Source organism: Poecilia latipinna, unplaced genomic scaffold (genome assembly GCF_001443285.1).
Source record: "Poecilia latipinna isolate Pla-1442-1.1 unplaced genomic scaffold, P_latipinna-1.0 Scaffold535, whole genome shotgun sequence".
Lineage (NCBI taxonomy): Eukaryota > Metazoa > Chordata > Actinopteri > Cyprinodontiformes > Poeciliidae > Poecilia > Poecilia latipinna.
Genome location: NW_015113151.1, coordinates 73664 through 95741, shown reverse-complemented (window position 1 = coordinate 95741; position 22078 = coordinate 73664). Strand labels below are relative to the sequence as shown.

The following is a 22078-nucleotide window of genomic DNA, read 5'->3' as shown; positions in this document are numbered from 1 at the left end:
ATTGGAAAATGAATGAATAAATTAATTAATAAATTAAAATGTCTTTTTTTTTTTTTTTTTTTTTTGCAAATACAAATGATGTTTTACATCCTCAGCCAGGATCTTTCCATCATTTTTACCCAGAACAGAGAAATATCTAGATCCAGATTTTCAGACTGAACATGAACCCTGTATTTGAGCTTCACCGGTACAAAACAGATCTTTTATTTTTTTTTTTAACAAACTGGGAAAATAATTTAACTGCAAAACATTTACCAAAACAAAATAAAACAGAACAACTGTAGAAAACAAGCAAAAAAATATTGTTGAAATAACTTTTTTCAACAGTCTCTCTTTCAGATGTCCGCTTCAAAAATGTAGATACATTTTAGAATTGACCTAAATTCTAAAATGAATTTAGATAAGTAAACACAACTGATAATCAGGTGGTTTTTATTTCACTTCACCATTTTGCAGCTTATTTTTAAACCTTATGGTCAGGTATTTATTTATTTGTTGTTGTTTTTTCTAGTGACAACTGAAAAAAAGTTTTATTCAAAACAAATGAAAATGTATGTCTTTAATGTTCTTGCAAGTTTTAAACGCAGGAATGTTTTTCATTCAACAGTGAATTAATAAAGCTATTATCTAATTTGTCGCTTCTGATAAAATCTCATTGTGAGTTCAAGACCTCCTTAGACATTTCTTGTTCCCTGCAGCGATGTAATCTCCCAGATCTCAAACAAAAGTTAGGGCTAAGGAAGAATGATGAAGCGATACATGGCCTAAATCTTTCCCTGTGGTCAAAGCTTCGGCATGGGCGAGAAAAACTGCTTCGGGGTCTTTAGTCATAACACAAGCGTATCGCTGAGGGCTGACCGAGCCAGTGGCAGCATTCAGACTTACTTTCTGCATGATGTGGTTGACCCAGGGTGACGTGCAGTTGCTAAGGTCAGGGCCTTGGGGAGCCCAGTAGCCCAAACGGGGCAAGCACACATATGTGGCCACGCCTGCAAGACAAGAAGAGCAAACAGGGTGAGACAACCATGACATTCTCCAGAAGACAGGAGAGCTGTTTGGCATTTTGGGGTTTGCAGTGTTTGGCTGTATCAGGATGTAAAAGAGCTACAGAACCTTGCAAGGTGCACATGCTTTATGTGAAAGACCAACACAATCTAATGCAAACAACTGAAATATGTGCAACTTCAGTGGCATTCATCTTTTACTTCTATGGTACAGCTAAATAAAACAAGTGGGGGAAAAGATGCTTTCAGAAGCCACCTAATTAAAAGTCCACTTAAGGCTGACAAGTAGCCAAGGCTAACACTGAAGCTCTCCAGCTCAGATGGAGGAATCTGTTAACATCTAGAAGTTGTGTGTTCCACAAAGTTGGCCTTTGTGGGAGAGCATTGGGGAAAATTTATTTTACAAAAAAAAAGCCACAAGAAGCCCAATTTACATTTTCACCTCAGCCAGTCCTGGGGATGTACACATGTGGAAGAAAACGCTCCGGTCAGTGACACCAAATTAAACTTTTGACCTACATGGACATTTTATGTGAGGCCAAAAACAAAATATGCAGGACCTTGAACACACCATCACCACGAAACACGGTGGTGGTAGCGTAATGTGGAAGCCAGTCAGAGTTGATGACAAGATGGATGGAGCTACATTAATACATGGCAATCCTTAAAGAAAATCTGGTAGAGGTTGCACAAGACCTGAGACTGGAGCAGACGTTCATTTCATCTCCCAGCAGGACGACAACTGAACCAACAAACCAGAACTGGTGACCATCAGGAAAGGTAACTGATGGTCACTCTACATCTGGTCTGACTGCGCGTCAGTTAAGAGCAATGGACCAAAAATTCAGTCTCTATGTGTGCAAAACAGCTAGAGACCCGTGGCTGTGATCAGCTTTTTATTTGTTAAAAAAAAAAATTAAAAACTGTTCCTTCACTTCACACAATACTTTGTACCGCATAAAATTCCAATAAAAGTTATTAACATTAATGGTTTTGACAAAATGGGAAAATGTTCGACAGGTATGGATATAAAGACATCGGCCCTGAGCCATTCTATCAGAACCACCTTAACTCCAATACGTGTTTTATTAGTTTCTGTAAATGAGTGGATGCAATTCTCCTGCCCACACACAATATTCTGCGCTGATCTATTGGCAAAAATATTTAGCAAAGATAAAACGTCTGTCTGTCTGTCGTGTACAGTCATATTTCTGGCGAGTGGATCTGGAATCCGACGGCTGTTAGCAATCGAGTAAACAGCCACTGCAGTTTCCTAATTGAAAATATTTTGATTTATGTTAATGAGTCATCCCCTACATGATTAAAATTTTGGGATTAATTTGGTTCGTGGATAATAGTACCTGCTGCTGCAAATGCAGAACCACATAACTCAGTTTGCAAACATTGCACACACGCACACACAGAGTTCCTTATGTGTTTGTGCTCCATCCACCTCACTCACCCAGAGTCCCCACAGGGCAGGGCTGCTTGGCTGTCTGGCCTTGCTGCGTCCGGGGCCACGATATGTCTGCAGTCACCCTCGGAGTGCAGAAATCCTGGGGAGGCAGCGCAGGTGGCTGTGGGGCCGCTGGAGGGACTTGCACGGGAGGGGATCGGCCTGCTTTCTGGTTGGTATCTGGGATGTGATTGGAGTCAGACGATGAACCTCCAGCTGGGACCAGAATAGGCTGGCGGACTGTGGTGGTTGTCCTGTACCGCTGGCCAGGGGACGTGGTGAGGAGAGGTCTCGGGGTGGTGTAGTAGGGAGGGGAACGTGTGGTGGTGGCGCGGCTGGTGGAAGAGGAGGAGGAGCCTCCCCCGCCTCCTCCTGCCCCTCCACGATTGGGTGGAAGCATGGGAGGTGGGCGATAGTCTGAAAGGTGGAAAGACGAAGTAAATTAGAGAGCTTTTTAAATGATCCTAAATATAATGCATCCAACTTGTCTTATTACTTTATTAAACGCGAGCCAGGTTGCTGAGAGTAACACATAGCAGATGAAACAGTCACTAAAAGACTGATCAGGCAAGAATTTGCATCAGTGTGAAGTGGTATAATATGGCACGATTTCAAACACACTCACAGGGATTCATTTGCAAACCAAAAAGTGCCGTCACAGCAAGTAGCTCGTGTTTCTGATGACTTTAAAATGTTCCCACGTAATTCATCAGATTTCAGTGCAGGAGACATCTCTAAGCATTCAATCAAATAACAACAAAACGGGAAAAAGAAAAAAACTTCAAGCGTCTGTGTGTGGGACCTACACAAACACACACTTTAATCTGTAATTATTTCAAAGTAAATCACCAAGTGCTAAATAAGAGCAATGATTGGTCTTCTCTGGAACGGATTAGCAGTCTTCCCTGAGGGAGCAGTTCACAGCAGTGGCTCTCGCAGCCTAACTTGGCGGAAAAAAAAACATTCTTTCGGCGTCATGCATGATTCACGATGCGAGGACACTGCAAGAGGCAGGGAGGCTACTTAAATGCATATGGCACACTCTTTGTTGTCAATATTTCATCGTAAAAGGACTTAATTATTCACACTGACCCTGTTTAGGGGACAGTTATAAAGAATGGATGGATAAGAACCAAAGAGTAGCAGAAACCGTGTGTTTGTCAAGTGTTAAAGCTCCACTGTTGATCACTGACATTCAGATGTTCTTTAACATGACTGTGCAACGTTGGACACAGACGGGCTCTATTTGTCATGTCTACATCTTTAATGATAGAAGCAACCTTTGCATATAAAACACTTAAAATTTTTGGCACACTTACATAAATTAATCTCATACTTCATTTCTGTAATATTTAGATTTGTTTTTTTTTTTTCCCTTGCTGCCAAATCCCAAGTTTGATGGCAGCCTTGTATGTCACAGTTGTTTTAAACTGTTTTAGCTATTGTTTGTTGACTTCAGTGAACATCTCCCTTACTTTTCAGTGGTAAGTTCACTTTTCTTTCCCATTATTAAAAGTGGTTAAGAAAAATTTGCCTGCATGTCACGTTATAGCTACACTCTAGTGAAGAGGAAATTATTAGTTAAACATTCCTCAACCATCCGATCAACTTCAATACATGAAAGGTACCTGAGTTACAATGAATTTAATCGTAATAACCATGTAAATAAAATCTCATTTTCCCCTGTCAGCTGTTCAGCTGATTATACATTGCAAGTTGAAAAGAGATAGTAGATTTTTACGTTTTTCCAACCTTAAGGGGTCACATTGTCATTAACTGCCAGCTAAAGGTTTGTCAATATTTAGATAAAAAAAAGAATACTTTACAAATATATATATATATATATATATATATATATATATATATATATATATATATATATATATAGGATAACTCACTTTTATAGATGAAAAGTAGAGAGGGATGACATGTTTCCTCCTATTTCTATTTTTGAATATTGGGGGTGAAAAGAAATTGGGTTCTGAAAGTCATATTTACGATTTGCACCCAGTCACTTAATAAAACTAAATATCTGTTAAACATTGATTCATTCATTTTTCATCAATTCTGCAAGAATCAATGGGTCTTCGTTTATTTCCTCCGAAAAACAGGAATTCTGAAATTATTAGTTAAAAGTTATGTTCACTTTGATCAAAATTAAAAAAAGTAATTCTAAATTTAAGAAAAGCTTCAGTTGTATTTATCCCTAATTTTTTAATATGCAGGGGAAATTCTACATATACATGAAAAGTTGGTTGGGTTAGTATGTATGATTATCTTTAAGTTTAATATGTACAAATATGGGAACATATGATAAATGTGCCCTGTGTCCTACCATGTGAAACCCAAAGAAACAAACAAAGACACGTGAAATCCTAACTTAGAGTTCCTACAAAATCTAGTTAACTTGAAAAAGTTACAGTTATGATTAAATTATTACTAATAACCATGATGATTGGCACATACAAATATATATATGAACAGTATGGAGGGGTAGTATATTTTCCTGTTTTTCTCATTTTGAAGAGTGGCTAAAAAATTGAGTTCTGTGGAATGTGATATTTACACCCGAGGGAAGTAACAAGCCATGAAATATTAATCAAAACTTCCTACACACACACAAAAAAAAAATATATAGAATACTAAAGCATAGATTGAAAAGTAGCATCAGTTACTCTATAACAATAGCTATGAGTGCCACTTTTTATAGCAGCAGTGAAGTGTTCCTTAAATTGGGATGCTATTGCCACATTCCTAATGTACTTACATTAATCAGATGAAGTGCATCATACCCTTGGTTCAAAAAGTCAACAGGAATATTTCATTATTAATTTTTTGTTGAGCAAATCTACTCTAACACTACATGGCAACCAAACCCAACACACTGTATGTGTCTGTCAAAAATAAAGAATGGTAAATATGATCATATTCAATGTTTTTTTTTTTTTTTTTGCTAAAAACAAATATTAAATAAATGTTGTTTTTTTTGTTTGTTTGTTTGCAGTAATTGTCCATCAGCAAAGCAAGTCAAAAAATGTCCAAGAGAGATTCTGTGATTAAACCATAGCTTTATTTTGGTCCCTGGTTTCTTTTCATATTTTATGATACTAACTACTTTTATGTAAACATAATATAAATACCTATATATATCTAAAAACCGTGGCCGTGAAACCCACATCTTCTAAAGTGCACTTAAAGGCAACGAGAAACGCAGCAGGAGTGAAAGCAGCAGGAGTCCTCCCGGATCACAAGGACAGCGGTGCACAAATTATGAATGTTTTCATGTCGCATCAGTGCAGCATAACTTCCAGACGTAATTAGATGGGCCCTAAACATAGACGATTCGTTGAAGATCGTCAATGACGCTTCAACACTTAAGCTATATAGTTTGCAGCCAGAGGAAAAGTCAAGCTTAGTCACCTGCTGCAGCTGTAAGTCAATTTTGAGGAAAAGCAGAAAGAGCAGCACTTATTTTTCTGTCCACCTGCTGCATAGTGTCGATCGCAGTCACTGAAAGCTTACAGAGTTGTCAGCTCCTAGTGGGGTGTCTAGAGAAAAAGGGCATAACTGTATAAATTCCACCATTACTGCTCATTACAGCTTGCCATAAAGTTGCACATATAGATCAATACAAGTTTTCAGTGTACAGCAGTGTGTGCTGGTGGGGCTCAATTAGAGGTAACAACATCAGCCAAATCTGAAGGGATTGTATTTCTGTAAGGCACGCTTAAGGGTATTCACATAATAAGTTTCCTTTTCCTGTACTGATTTTTTTTTTTTTTTGTTACCTTTTTTTAATGTCTTTTCTCAAATCTTTTTGCACCTTTGTTCCTTTGGGGTTGATGGGAAGGTGTGAGAGTGGAGAATGAAGTGTGACTTTGTGTGGTGCTAAGAAAGAGCGGGTGTTTATTTCATTTAACCGTGGACTGGAAGCATTCGCTTTCTGTGGATTTTTTTTTTTTTTTTCCCCCCTCCAGTTCCGTTAAAGGTGCTGTTCATTCTTTCCATCTGCCTGCCTGACTGGCAGCCTTTGTAACATCCTGTTACGTTCTGTTCTCCAGAGCTCGATGGAGTGTTTCTGCACCTAAACCGCGTCGCTTCGCAAAATCCTGAAATCTCTGCTGCCCCTGCCTGGCACTTTCTCCGCGGAGCGCTGCCATCAATCATCCGCGGCAGCCGCGGCCCAGCTGTCAATCTGCCCCGTGTTTGTCTGAGTGAGTGTACTTATGAAGCAGAGGCTGTGTGCGACTATCTGGACTCAAATAGGAAGCTCCATTAGGGGCCCTGCCACAACAATAGGCGAGTAATGGTGTGTGTTTGTGTGTGCGTGTGTGTGTGTGTGTGTGTGTGTGTATCTGAGGTTGATGTCTGCTGTCATTTGAGTACAGGCCAGAAAACACAGCGGCTGGCAGCTTACCGGTGTGGTAACACAAAAAGTCTGAAAGCATCACAGACGAGGGTCCTCAGCACTTCTCCGCCAGCCAATCTCTGTCTCTCCTGCTTCCTTTCCTCATCTCTTCTCCTGGCATTATTTATTGTCGCTCTCTCAAAACTGTCTTTTTCTTCCCGACACATTCTTTGCTCCACCAAAAATCAGCTTCTATGTTCATCAACACCACCTTTCGTGTCCTGCACGCTTTTGTTTTTTTTTTTTCTGTTGCCACTTCCCTTGCACTTTTGCAGCACTTTATCTTTCAGTGTGATGAATTCATCACTCGCGTCTCTCAAGGCTGTAGGGAAGCTACGGGAGCATGACATAACAGGTTCATGAAACATTTATGGAGAAGAAGGCTAGGTTATACTCATGAGGGCTGACATATCTGCCTGCATTTAAGCGTAGGAGGCCTTGGGTAAATGCCTTGTAACAGTCTCAGCTTAACGTAAACACTCTCCTCTTTGCCAAAACAGATGACGCACACAAAAAAAGACATTGATTCAGAAAAAAAAGATTTTGAATCCTATCTATAAAAAACATATGGCTACAGATGAAGTAAAGAATAATAAAAACAAAACAAAACAAATCCCTGAACGGGAAATTCTTTGGTATAGACTTGTTGCTATCTCATATGAGATCAATATGTCTGTAAAATGTGATTTTACACAGTTAATTACAACATTTAATACAATATGGCAATGCCAATCAACATTTTAATAAAATATGAGGTACTGTCCAGGAATGAACTTTGTATCCCATTGATTAATCTATCAAACAAGATCATAAACTTTTTTATTTTATATTATATTTAGTTCAGCAGCTGTTTCATATAACACCAGTTCACAAGAAATGTCAACTTTAGACAGTTGATGGGTTAAATATTAACTACTACTAAATTAATAGTATTGATTATACAGCATCCAATGCAGTTAAGATTTAGTCAAAATATGTATAGTTCAATTCCATGCTAAATATAAAATAGTGCAGTGAAAGTCAACTGATTTTAAATAAAGAAAAAATTATAAAATTAAAAGGACAGGAACATTTTTTAATGAACCCCAGATTTTGGCATCGGCTTGTCTTCCCTGGCGTCGCTCAGGTTTTTGCAAGCATGTGGCAACAGTGGAAACGAAGCTGAACCAGTCTCTGAATGAGAGGCCATTTTGTCCCGACTGGCAAACAATGGACGGGAAGGGAAGACAAAAACTGGCACGAGGTAATTTCTATGCTTAGGACAAAGAGAGGAAACACAGTAAGTGGCAGCAGGAATATTTTCCATTGGGAAAAACAGAATATAAGGGTAATGGCAACCAGGCCAGCTGACAGCCTTGAGCCTGAGACGAGATAAGCTGAGATGAGTCCTCGTCCGCTTCAGTCTGTAGCCAGCAGATAATAGCTAATATTTACAGTAGCGATTGTGACAATACAACTTATATTGCAATATTGTCAAGAGCTGCAATAAGACTGTTGTTTATCATATGGTGAGAAAATTACAACTCAAAAAAATATTTTGGCCATTTAATTTAAAAAAAAAAATCAATTAACATTCAAAGCAAAATAAATCTGAATGAAAACAGTTTCAAACAGATAAAAAAAACAAATGTTTTAATGTAATTTTATTTGCAAATTTCTTAGTCTATTGTGTTTCCCTGCACTGGAGTGAGCCCAGGGGAAGGTGGTACAGCGGCAGGCAGTAAACTTGTTCCCAAAGATGTCATCTGTCACCACACCGGAGGGGCCACATAGATGCCGTCAGTCAGTCAGTCTGAAAATGCTAGCACATCTCGCATGCACACTGACATTGCGTGAACCTGTGAATATGTGTGTGTGTGTGTGTCTGTGTGAGTGCGAGACACTGTTTCTGTGTTTGTGTAAGACTGCCTGTCTCTGCCTCTGCTCTGTTGCCCAGAAAGCTCTTGTTGGCTTCTTGATTGGTAAACCGAGGGATCATGAAATCCACAGCACAAAAAGGAAGAAGAAGAAGAAGAAGAAGAAGAAGAGAGGGGGCCTGGGGGTGCAGGTGAAACGAATTTCCCCTGGCAAATTTTTTTGACTCCGTCAGATGAAAACCAACAGACAGGCAGCAGAAGAAGCAAAGGAGACAAAGACTAGAGGGATTTGAACTAAGACAAAAAAGTTTTGCAGAAGTGAGATGAAGTGTCTGTTCTGCTTCTTAATATCCATGACGGTAATAGCTTATATATAGGGGATTTCCTCTTTGCATTAAAAGTGGTGAGAGACGGCTACAGCAAGGTAAGGTCAAAGTGATCTAATTAGGAGTTGGAGTTTGCATGGAGAAGGGGAGCTTTCTGGGCGTAATAGCTGTACACACACACACACACACACACACACACTAAAAAGGGGCTGCATACTGTGATAACACACATCCCCTATGGCTGCAGAGAGCACACAAATATACACCCAATAATACAGGAGCTTACATTTCGCTCCGTCATACACACACTTTAACAGAAATGTGCCTCTCAGTACGAACAGAGCTTGTGGCGAGTGGCTCAAGCCTGCTGATAAGACAGAATGCACTTCAAAGCAGTGATGCTTTAAGATAAAAAAAAAGAGGAAAAAAAAAAAGAGTACCCCGACTAACAAGGACAGTTTTAAAATGGCTGCCAGGCAGCAGCCTATTCCACAGCTAACGTTTCCCGTATATAAGCCAACGTAGCTGTTCAGGCCTGGTGGCCTGCCGGTTGGATATTTGTGTCATCATCCCTCTGCTGCGGCCAAAGACACCTGCAGCAGGTTTCCCAATTACATGCTTCTATTATAATCCGAGGAAGTCCCTCTGTTCAAAAGACAAACAACTTTTTGTTTCCACCTTTGTTTCTATACTTTATAAGAAATCATGGGCTAGGTTTTTTCAGACTTCTGAAATGTATGCGCTACAATGTGAGCTATAGTATTTTGCAACTAGCTCAGTGGCTAATGAAAACTTTTCTCTATTCTTCACATTTCATTTTTTCTGGTTTTTATTTTTATTTTTATTTTTTTTTACATTTCATAACATCCGAGCAGCACAGCTAATTTGGCATGCTATGCTACCTGTTTGTAGGCCTGTCGCAATAAACGATAAATCAATTACCTATCGACTCATTTTAATTATCAGCTTTATCGTCTCTTCCTGCCTTTTTTCTTTCTCTTGATGACACTGAATGAAAAAAGGCTCAGCTTCAGTGCTCTCCACTGACCCTCCCTTCCTCATTTCCTTAGTGTAATGTCCAGCTCACACTACACCAGTTGTCGGTCCATTTTCAAAACCTGAGAGACACATTAGCCGACAGAAATCCTAGGTATAACGGTTCGATCGGGTTCGTCGTGCCCTGTGGTGTCCAGCCACATGGGCACAAAATAATGGCTACAAGTCCAGTTAACTAATTTTAAAACCAGGCATTAATCAATGCTTTACTAGAATCTACCTGTGATGCATGTGGCTAGAGTCAGTGTAAAATCCTGACTGAATGAAAATCATTATAACCAATTTATGTCACGTTAACGAAGAACAGCTGAAAAGTTACCGGGTTTATCAACTGCGGTAGCAATTTGGCTCCAACTCCTCTCCTTGTCATTTCTATATTCTTTGTACGAAATGTTGAATAAATATTAATGTTGTTTCCACATATCATCTCCAATGTCCACTGGACTTCGGGTTGCACCATGTCAGCTGTTTGGGATTCCCCTCGTAATTTCCCCTCAGAAAGCACGGAGGAAAGTATGCGGTTTCTGATTGGATACATGTCACATTCAGCGGGCTGCGTTAAGCTCCCAGTCGGGGAAAAACCCCGATTTAGATCGGAGCGGCCACGACCGACGATCTACCGTAACACACCACACACTGCAGGATGATCGGTTACGGAATCACCAGCGACAATCTTAGATCGGCCAACGATCTAAGATTCATAAGGAGAAAATAGGGGCAAAAGATCATGTAGTGTGAACTACTGCATTAGGTAGTCGGATGTGCCCATCTTCTTTATTTAAATCTAGTGATTACTGAAGCGCACATACAGACTTCATAATCTGCACTCTTATGGTTGAATGCAATATTTATTTCCACTTTGGCATTATGTTGTTTAGTTTTTATTCAAGTATGTTTTTTGTTAATGGAGACCGAGAATCCATTTTATTTTTGTTTTTGGTTGTTTTGTTTATTTAGTTCATCAGTTCCAGTGTTATGTGTTCTTTTGAAAATAAAGTGTATATATAGCAGGAAATTGCATGCATTATTAGTAATTTCCATTAAATCAGTGTCAAAAGGTCTTGAAACAATATTATTGTTTATCGCAATAATTTTTTAGACAATCGCTCAGCAAAATTTGTTATCGTGACAGGCCTACCTGTTTGCACAATTGTTTTTAGCTTCCTGCAGTGCTGTGGGCTTCCCTTCCACTCTATTGTCCTGGCTTGGCCTGCTTGCTCTGGCATCTACTGTGAGGCAGAGGAAATGCTGCGCAGGGGCCAAATGCACACAGAAGGTCTGGTTGGGGCTATCCAATTGATAAGGACACACTACAAGCAAAGAACAGGTGCAGTAGACTCTCCGAAGCACAGTTCAGGCTCTGCTGAGACGGCTTTGTCGCAATCTATTTGGAGGAGAGAGAAGGATGGGCAGGGAGCGAGCGGAGGCGGAGTGGGGGTGTTAGCAGGGGTGTCGAGCACACACCAGCGTATAAGAAAGGTGCATTGTGAAGCAAAGACTTCTTATGCCATAAATAGGATGCATGCACAGAGTATTGAAAAGTATTATTTTTTTCCTTACAACCAATGAAAGTTATTGCATAGTCTTAAGTGTTTTCTGTTGTTGGAATTTTATGTGACAAACTAGAGCATAATATTGAATTGGTAAGAAAAATGCAAATTCCTATTGTTTTACTAGTAGAAATCTGAAAAGTGTGGCATGGATATATCATAAATATATAAACCTAAACTGAATGGAAGGGGACTATGGACATAACTCATCAAGCCTTTGCCCGGATCATGACTTGATTCAGGTCTAAGGTACCATGAACATTCTGTGAAAGATAAACTGTGACTATCCCTTAGTGGAGCGATATCCAAAGTCAACTTTGGCAATGAAGTAAATTTTTCTTGGCCTCAACAAGTGCTGGGAACATGCATCCCCTGGACAGAGGAGCAACTGATGTCATTTACTCCATAAATGGAATTATTTATGTTATTTACTGGAGAGAGCCAAGGCAGAAGAAGTCCACTAGGATGGGAATCCATCCCTCTAGCCCTCTTGCCTTCAGGACCTAATTCCTTCGAGTGACCGCTCAAAATCAGATAGAGATGACTTTTTCCAGAGAGCAACTTGGGGAGTCTGATAAAAATCTTAGAGCTTAAATCAGCTGAATGATAAGGTGCAGAATTTTTAATTCTTTTAGCCAAATCATTTTTTTTTCTGATAAATAGAAGTGAATCGCTTTATTTTTTTTTATTAACGGTTGTGTTATTTTAGCTTGTTATTCCAGTTTCTCATCACTAATCACCTATAATCATAGGTTAGTTTGATTGATTAAAAATGCACATGTAAATTCATAGCTCCTGGTGATTCTTCTCACAGTCTAATGTTGGCATTTTTGAGGGGTAAACAAATTACGACGTTAAGAAAAAGGCTAAACTCCTGGTCTTTTGTTGAGGTAGTATAATAATAGATCATTTAAGAGGAATTTAAAAGAATTCACATTTGATAGAATAAACAGTGGTGTAAATGAAAATACTTTTGTAGGCAAAGAAGATGGATTCTGATCTTCTGAGCTTCTTTGTGTGTTCCCTACATGGTTTGTGGCAAACTGAAAACTAGTTTTAGCAACAGGTTTTGTATTGCCATTCTCCAAAAGTGAAATCAACTAATAGTTGCCCGTTTTACATTCTTTCACTTGAGCAGTGGATCTCTGCTGTTAGCATTCCTGACACAAATCTCTTTGCTGTTTCTTGGATTATTGCTGTCCTTGACAGGCCTGTCAGTTTAGGTGGCTGCCTGACCATCTCTTGATAGATAATCCATGTCATGAAATAAAAATAAAAATGACTTGAAGTTTGTAACTGTAATATGACAAAATGTGAAAAAGCTCAGTGGATATTAAATCTATCCTCAGCTGTAACTTTTTTTTTTTTTTTCAAATAACAGCAATCAGTTGTTTTCACCACCATTATTATAGGAATCAAGCTGTCACTAAGCAACACTGAACTTGTTTGTAAGTTTAAAAAGATCCCCTTCAAGTGCTGGAGAGTAGCAATTTGTCTTCCAAGTGACCACACATTGCAAAAGAATACACAATCCATACAGAGATTAGATATCAATCCGTTCCCAACTTTTCCATTACTTTATCCTTTAGTGCCGCAGCACCAACAACACTGCAGGACATCCTGGGAGCAGTTCAGAAGCTTTGGAAGAGCAGGAGCATTAACATGCCATGGAAAAAAAATGTCTAAGCAAAAGATTGTAGGTATAGTGAGACACTTTTTAACTAAGAAAAAGTATTAGCAACCCCATCCATATTTATTCTGAATGAACCGTAAAGAGATTAACGATGGCAGAACTTCACTTACTGTTTGGGTATTAAGGAAATGAGTGTTGCAATACATAACAGAAAATTGCAAAAAAAAAAAAAAAAAAAAAAAAAAAACTAATAGAGTGTGGATATGAACAGAATTCACGCAGGCAAGCAAGAAAAGTGACAGGGGTTAGTCTAATCAGAGAAACGGTTAGTCTAATCCGGTGAAAGATGGCCTCCACTTTAACCATTAACTGCTGTTGTTCTCTCCACTTAAGCCTGTTTCCAGCATTCCCGGCACTGCTGCTGCTTGATTGCAATCTGTTGCAGAGTAGGAGAATGGACGAGAGGCACGAGCAAGGGGGGAGAGAAGGAAACAGGGTGTGTGTGGGGAGTTTTTATGGAGAGGGTAGGGGGAGGTTTTGTAGTAAAAGACAAGGGAATGGGGTTTCCAAAGACAATAGACATTCTCTGCTCAACTTCCTCAGGATTTCGACCATTAAGAGTTCAAGAGTGAACACTTAAATGCCTCTAAACTAACAAAGTGGCAAGTAAAGGTCATAATTATTTTTGTAGATGAACTAAAAATAAGTAAGATTATAGTCGATGACAATGACTACATATTTGCCTAAACACTGCAGTATTGTTGGATCTGGAAGTATTAGAAAATAAGTTCAATCTGTTTTGAGTTTAATAAAAGCTCCACATTATAGAACGGCGATAACAGGTTCCGATAATTAACATAATCGGTAGGATGTAAATGAAAATATGGTGACAGTTGTTAGGATTAAGTTTGATATGGGCCATAAGTCACTGCAGGATAGAAACAAACAAAACGAGTAGGACGTTTATATTTTAAAGTTTCGGGGGTGAAAGGCAACACATTGACAACTGTACTTGATGTTTACTTTTAGGCAGTGGTTTAATTCTTTGTAAGTTTTGTTCAGACTACAGTTTTACAAAAACGAAGCACACTCTTGCTACTTCCAAATTATTTCAGAGACAAAGCAGCAGCCAGGGCTGCTAATTAAAATATTTGGATAACTGGTAACCAGCAGGTGTGACCAGCTTTGTAAATGTTGAAGTACGCTCCAGGTGTGTTGGTCTGGAGCGCACAGTTAACACCGTGCCAAGGAGGGAAGGCTTCGCAGCGGACCTGGATTTTAGGTCATTTCCACACTATTCAAAGTTCAGAGCAAATATTCCCAAGAGAAAAACACCTAAGGCAACATCTGATACAATCAGGAGTCCCAGCAAATTTCCCTAAAGCACAGACTGTGGAATGCTAAGAGAAATTGAAAAAAAGTCCTGGACTCAGACTTAAAAACACAATTAGAAAAGCGAAGCAAATACGGCTTGTTTGTAAAGCACTGCCAGGAGAAAGGCTCTTCTCTATTAAAACAATAAGGCAGCACAATTCATGTTTCCAAATCCGATTATCCGAAGCACACCAGCAAATATACAACAGGCAGAGAGAGACAGAAAAGAGCGAAGGCGCTGAAATGGTGCGGTTAAACTCCAGACACAACCCTGAGTGAAATGCTGTTGACGGAAATTGCTGTCCACAAAGATGTGAGACGGATAAACTTATACAAAAAACACCGACTTCCTGGTATTTCTGCTACAGGTGGTTCTGCAAACAAAGGGCTGTACCAACTTTATGCCATGTCTGTTACTATAATCGTGGACAATATTACTACACAAAACAGTAAAGATTTAATCCAATGTTATATAGAAGATGTATTTTGGCTTTAATGGTTATATATTTATTTCCTCAAGTATTTTTTTGTGGTAATTTACTTTTAAAAAAAAGATAATTTTGGTCATTCCTGACTTTCATCTGCAGAACTTTATAGAATTTTCTTGAATGTTGTGGTTACAGAAATAAAACTTAATTTGCGCTTGTCTTTTTATTATAAAGTCTCATATCATATATATCAAATAGGAATGTGACTCGTGTAACATTAGTAGGATATGATCTTTTTTTTTAAAAGGTAAATAGTGCACTATTTACCTTTTGAGAAGAGTTATGCAAATACTTTATTATTACCACCTTTATTAACTTTCTTCCTACAAGTCGGGTCAAACATGGCGATTCACAATTACTTTATTTTTATTCTAACTCCAGGCTATGGTTTCTGTACAGTAGAACATGCAAACCTAAGTACAGTATCATCCCAAAGGGTGAGGAAAAAAAAAAAAAAAACACTGAAAGAAAACCAAATAAAGCATTTTGTACAACTTCAGCATATACCAATTTTCCCAGATAGAAAATAACAGAAATCTAGCCCAGTGGGGTAGTTGTGGAAATAGAAAAGAGAGAAAAATGCAAAGTGGGGAATAACAGTGCGTGTGAGTTGGCATGTTCGCTGGTTTAGTCCCGTTCGCCCCACCCATCTTCAAGATGCAGAAAACATGAATAATTTTGTGACTTTGTTGGGAAAACTTTCTAAAGTGTGGCAAGGCAGACTCGAGGTGATAAATTATTCAGATGTTTCATCGGAGCCATGCTGCTTGCGTAGGGCAAAGTCTCTATAATATGCATGTAAGAAGACATGATGAAACAACTCCATAAACAGCAGAGAATAAGTCAGTGCTGGGGGACTGCAGCTGGAAGAAAGGGGTGATGCGAAGACAAGCGACTTTGACTCTGACTTTACATAGGCACTCATGCACCAGGCCTCTATAATATATACATCTGAGGGTGCTTGATGAAACCACCCTGTGATGCTGGATAGGAGAAGAGAAGGAGGGCAGATTATGCGTGAGATAGGAATGACATAGAAAAAAAAATGAAAAGAAAAAAAAAACAATCATTTAAAGAGAAAGATGCATGAGACAGAGAGAGGAAATGTTAAGATTCCTGCCATTGTGAGTCTATGTTTATGTGTGAGAAACACAGGGAGAAAGAATGGGGATTTAACAGCAAAGGAATAAAACACAAACAGACAAGAGAAACAATAGATGAAGAGAGGCACTTTCCTTTTTTTTTAAGGAATCTAGGGAGAAAGAATATACATTTTTAAAAAAAGATCATGTCCTACTCTATTATACAGCTGCTGTTTGTTCTGAGATTAAACTTCAATGTTATTTGTTAAACCATTGTAAATGAAACATGTAAGGTGTCATGTGACTTTCTTCTGGTGTTCTGGTGTTTCATTTGCTCACAGAAAATCTCCAGAGATGTACGCAGCAAAGAAAAGCAGAGGTAAATCAGTTTGTGACTGTTTTTCAATCTATTCAGCTCATTCTGACCAGTGACCGCCTGCTTGGAAATTCAAAGCATCTGATTTATGATCTTAGCATGCTTAAGTGTTTCATGGTTGCAGTAACAGCAAAGACTCTTTAGTGTTAAAGTGGCTGCTGAGTGACTGTGAGGTTCCTAAAGTGAAGCACAGATATGTGAAGTTCAAAAGGACAATGTATTTTGAGACATGCCTATGTTTCAGTCAGGCTGCAAAAGAGAGAGCAAGACTCCTGGCAGACAATAGCCTGTCGTTTTAAACTTTCAGCTTTTCTGATGGAACTTTCTGGATTTTTAAACATGGCCGCCTTTTGGAAATCTTGAGGTTTAGCTAAAGACTTACAATCTCATTTCACTTGGAGAATGGGCAAAATTGTGGTATCGACTATACTAAACATGCTAAACGACAACACAAGATGCTAAAGAGACTTTTAAAGAACACCAGTATCAAATAATTGTTTTTTATTTTAAAACGTTGAAAAGCTGCTTTACAATGATTGCTCTATTGTGAACACACTCACTTATGTTTCTTACATTAATATGGTTCTGAAAGAAATACGGTAATGGGCTCAACTTAAAACTAGCAGCTTAAAACTTTATAACGACTGATGAGTGTAAACTGGCTGCAAAATTATCTCGGGTAAATGTGCTTTTATTCCTTTTAGTCAGTTTTTGTCGATACTTTACCCTTTCAGACCTTTAAACACGTATTTATATGTCAGTATTGTGTTCGTCTAAATTTATCTAACAAAGTACTGTAGGAATAAATTGTAAATAAAGTATAGATTCATTCTCCATGCACTACTTCTCTAGCTTGTTACACGTTTGTTTCAACACAGTGCTGTCTTTTAAATGGGAGAGTCGAGGAGAAATTAAATTATAGCCATCTTTGGCAGCTTAACAATCGCCACGTGTGTTTTTTTGTTAATGGAAAAATTCCAAAACAGACAAGACTTGTAAACAATAGGAAGAACTTTTGGGTGCCCTTTAGTTTAGATATAAACAATTAACTAACAGCTTGCACCAGTCACAGAGAGGTTAGGGGGTTATTCCTTGCTTTACACAACCAGAGAAATCTGTGTTCAGTCTCCCACTGAGATGTTAATGAAAACAGTTTCAACCTTAGAAGCAGCATGGAGATACTGGTGGAGTTGACACTACTGCATTACAGCTTCAAACCCTAAAATGTCCACTGTTAGTCTATCAGACACTGTCAGGGAGTGGTGGTTTGAGAGATGGTGAGGATGAACGCTGAGACCCAGGTTGTGAAGAAAATGATGAATTTAATGATGAAAGGCTCAAACAGTCCAAATACAGGCGGCACGGCAGAGAGTTTAGCACACAGCTAAACACCGGTAGCAACTGACGACAGACTGAACATGCAGCAAGCTAACCAGGACTTAAACAGTTCTACTGGAGAGCCGACACAGACAACAACTGACATAAGACGAGGACCCGACAAGAGACAAAGACAACAGGTGGACTTAAATACACAGGGAGGGTAATCAGGGAATGAGACACACCTGGGAAGCAATCAACAGGAAAGACGCAGAAACAGAAACTCACAGGACATGAACTGAACACAGAAAAACCTTAAAATAAATATACAGAAACACGGATCATGACACATACTGTATTTAGATATTTGGATTAATCCCGTCAAAACACCTGATATTGATGGATATCTAAGGCTATTTCAGGTGATTGGTTGACAAGTCCTTGCCATTATTTTGCCCAGAAAATATGTTGAAAACCACTAACTTCCTACTTAACTGACAATAATTTTTGAAATTATTACTAATCAAACTAAGTTGAAGCCAAAATACAAAAGTCTGCGAGATATCAGATCCAACCCAAGAAGCACATACGTAAAACCTTTAAAGGGGGTGCACGTTCTTTTTACCTTCACTGTCGTACTTTTAAATCCCTAAAAAAACGTGGAGGATACTTCTGGAGGATGCTTAGTCAGCTGTTTAACATTTTGGTAATGATAAACATATAGGCATGACAGAAATATATTTTTTAATCACTAAGCATTCTGACTTTGTGAAACATAAATATACTAAACGACTGATAATGATTATAACTAATGACACTTTTTTTTCAGATCTAAAAGGAACAGTCAAGGACTCCTCCGTCTGGGACTGTTTTTTTTTTATTTGTTTGTTTTACTGTATAGCACAGTAAGTGATTTGTGACTTTGAGTCAATGGGTCTATTGCCAGTTTTTTACTCCATTCTGAACCTACTCACACAAGTTGTTTTTTCTCAAACTAACAGTGGTCACACACACACACACACATACGCACACACACATCTAAAAACTGAATTTCAATTCAACAAGCTACACTGACTGATACACAGGCAATTCTATATAACTATCAAATGAGGAGTCTGTGCAACTGCAACACACACAAAAAAATAGTTTTCTGTTGTGGTTATTTGACAGAGGCAAGCTTCATTACAGAGATAAAGAGAAGCTGCTGTATAGTAAACCAAACTAACTGCCAAAAAGATGGATGGAAAATGCTAGGGTTTCTTAGCGATTTCGGAATGAATAGAAGGAGAATGTGGATGAAGGCCATTAAATATTTATTCTCTAATATTTTGTGGAATAGTTTTCATTGACAGAACACCATGCAGAATGCATTTCAAAAAGATATCCTCACTTAGTTGTCAAGCATGTCCCAGACTCCTTAGCATACAGGAGTCTCACTGCAACCAACAGGTAATGTAGTAGAGAAAATGCATTAATGCACTTTCTCTCAGTAGAAAGCTTTGGAAATATTATTTATAATAGAAATAGAAATATTTTGGGAAAACTATATGTTTGTTGTCAAAATTTTTGTTTTCTTAAAACCATATTTAAAGAATCTGAAATTAATGTATAATATTGTCCTCAAAGTTTGAATAGCTAATTCAATAGTTTTTCTAATGCAAGAAGAATTAATTACAGAGTGAAGGCTTCACTAAACTCAAACTGTGTTTTAAATTTAAATTGAATTCAGAATTATCTAATACCGGTTTGATGAATCGAATGAGTTCACATTTTAAAGTAGAGATGAACAAATGTGTTTCAGTTTCACAAAATAAAAACAGTAATTGCCCACTAATGTCAACAAGCTGCTCTCATCTGGATTATGACCAAACAATTTAAAAACTGAGGCTTTTTCAGGACTTATCTTAATCGAATTTTATCAATTTCATTTCACAAGCACCTGAACATATTCTTATTATTATTTAGTACCATGTGAATTATAAATGTGAGATAACAATAGCCCCTCTTTTCTCTGTGTTGAATTTATTTTGTCCATCCAGTTAAAGATTTGTATTGACTTGACTGTCAATGATAGATTAGTCACCTTCCAATTGGAAGGTTTTTGGTTTGATTCCAGTTTCCTCCTGTCACATGTTGATGCGTCCCTAGCAAGGATACCTAACCCAACCCAACCCAACCCAACACACTTTTTTACCAATCTGTGCAGAAAACCACTATATAATTTGAGTCAGATTACGATTTATCACATTGGTTTTCATGTAGAAAAGAAAAGATTAGACATTAACATAACAATTAACTTTACAAACTTGTAAAATATCCTCAATGGAAGCTTACCCGTAATCCCAAGCAATCTTTTCTCAGTGCAAAGTAACCTATTAACCTATCAGTGTAGGAAATTTCACATTTAAGGAGGATGATATGGTTGCCATAGTAATGACAAAATAGTCCTTTAGTTTAGAATTGACAACAAATGCTAACTTATTATCATTTGTAGCTAATTGCCATTTTCACAGTGCTTGCAATCATTTGGATCTTGCATAGCCCTTTGATGCAATTTTTACAAGTTTATTAAAAAAAAATATCCACAATCTATTGTACAGTAAATACGGTTCAGTCCAAAAGGTCTGTATCTACTCAGGTCCTAAAATTTACCTACCAGAACTCTGGTATTTCACCTGTTGTGTTATAATGTTTCTGTAACCTGTTGGAAACTTCCGTTCAGTTTTCTGGCATTCTCTTTGTACCTGGCCTGCTAAATTTAAGTGTGCCAAGGAAACTGTGCTCCTTTTCCGGCATGCCGAAACCGAACAATCCCAGAGCCTCAGAGGGAACTCTTTCAAACTGCCTGCCTTTGTTATCTAGCTGGGTAGACACAACTAAGTAATTGGTGCTTCTCTGTTGTTGCCCAATTACTCTCTGTCCTCGGTGGCCAACCTCGTCTCTTTCTTAGACCATGGCCCATTTCCTGTCTCATTTCATATCTTAAGAAGTCCACATAAGCGAAAACAAAAACAGGGAGTACATTAGGCTACATCAGTAATGAGCTGAAACATTCTGAAAGACCCTTTTCTCACTATGTTTTCTGAATAGACTAAGAAAAAGGAACAAGAAAAAAAAAATGCCAAAGCTGGAACATGGTAAGTTTGCTTTCAGCGTTTAGCTCAATGCTTCACGCATTTGAAGGGAAAAAACGACGTTAGGAGGCTTTCTTCTCTTCAGGTTTCACAGGGATAAAGACCACACAGTAGTGTCAACATGCAACAGATTAAATCTTTGGAGCATTGATCAGTCGCTTTATTTTCTGGAGAATGAGAGAATCATGTAGTTAAGGTAAATTTATTCTTTGTCCTCCCTAAGTGAGACAGGGGAACGAGGACGCACGTAAAAAGAGTGATGTTCAATTGATTGTATGTATTTATCTCCGTCTGGTCAGCACTCTGGCTTGTTGCTATGCACTGGAGGTCATTCTCCACACTGAATCCCCATTGATCTCCACTTTAGAGCCTCCCGAGACACTGTACGCTCTATAATAGGTATGATGTCACCTTAACAATGAATAAACACTCATGAACGAAACAGCAATTCATGCTTTAAATATATTATTGCGTGTGCATACTCATCATTATGCACATCTACAAACACACTCACAAACAAGCACATTTCTACAGCATAGTATCACACATACAAAACCGCTCACACGCACACACACACTGATCGGTAGAAACCAAGTTTACAGCTGTCTCTCTCTATAATTTCTTGTACTACGCTGCCTAACTGCATGTAAGAGCATGCATTAATTCAGACATCATTTAATAAGACACGCAGCCAGACTGCCTTGACCACTCCATAGAAAGGTGCTGAAAGGCAATTACGCTGGGCAAATAGCCCTTTAGGCTCCTGGGGCCGAAGCCCTTCCATCCATCCAAGGGGAAAGATGAACAGGAGGTCGAACTTACAACTCATACCAGATTTAAGTTAGACAGTATTTTTGACCTTTTCAGACAGGCCCAACAGTGCCAGTTGAAATATATGTACAGATGTAGACATGCAAGTGGAAACTTTTTTTGGAATAGAAAAAAAAAAAAAAAAAAAAAAAAAAAAAATTTATTAAAAAAATTTACTTTAAATTAAAAATTTAAGTCGGAGAAAAGA

At 38.3% G+C, this 22078-nt stretch overlaps 1 protein-coding gene across 10 annotated transcripts in view; it reads right to left on the bottom strand.

The window, feature by feature from the left end:
* Window positions 1-22078, bottom strand: part of adgrl3.1 (adhesion G protein-coupled receptor L3.1) — a 161497-nt gene that overhangs the window by 72506 nt on the left and 66913 nt on the right. For all 10 annotated transcript variants that reach the window (XM_015040981.1, XM_015040986.1, XM_015040987.1 and 7 more), the window contains exons 7-8: window positions 2467-2877; window positions 886-989 (exon numbers count right to left, since the gene is read on the bottom strand). In XM_015040981.1, the coding sequence (XP_014896467.1) occupies window positions 886-989; window positions 2467-2877 (515 nt within the window). The remainder of the gene's footprint in view (window positions 1-885; window positions 990-2466; window positions 2878-22078) is intronic.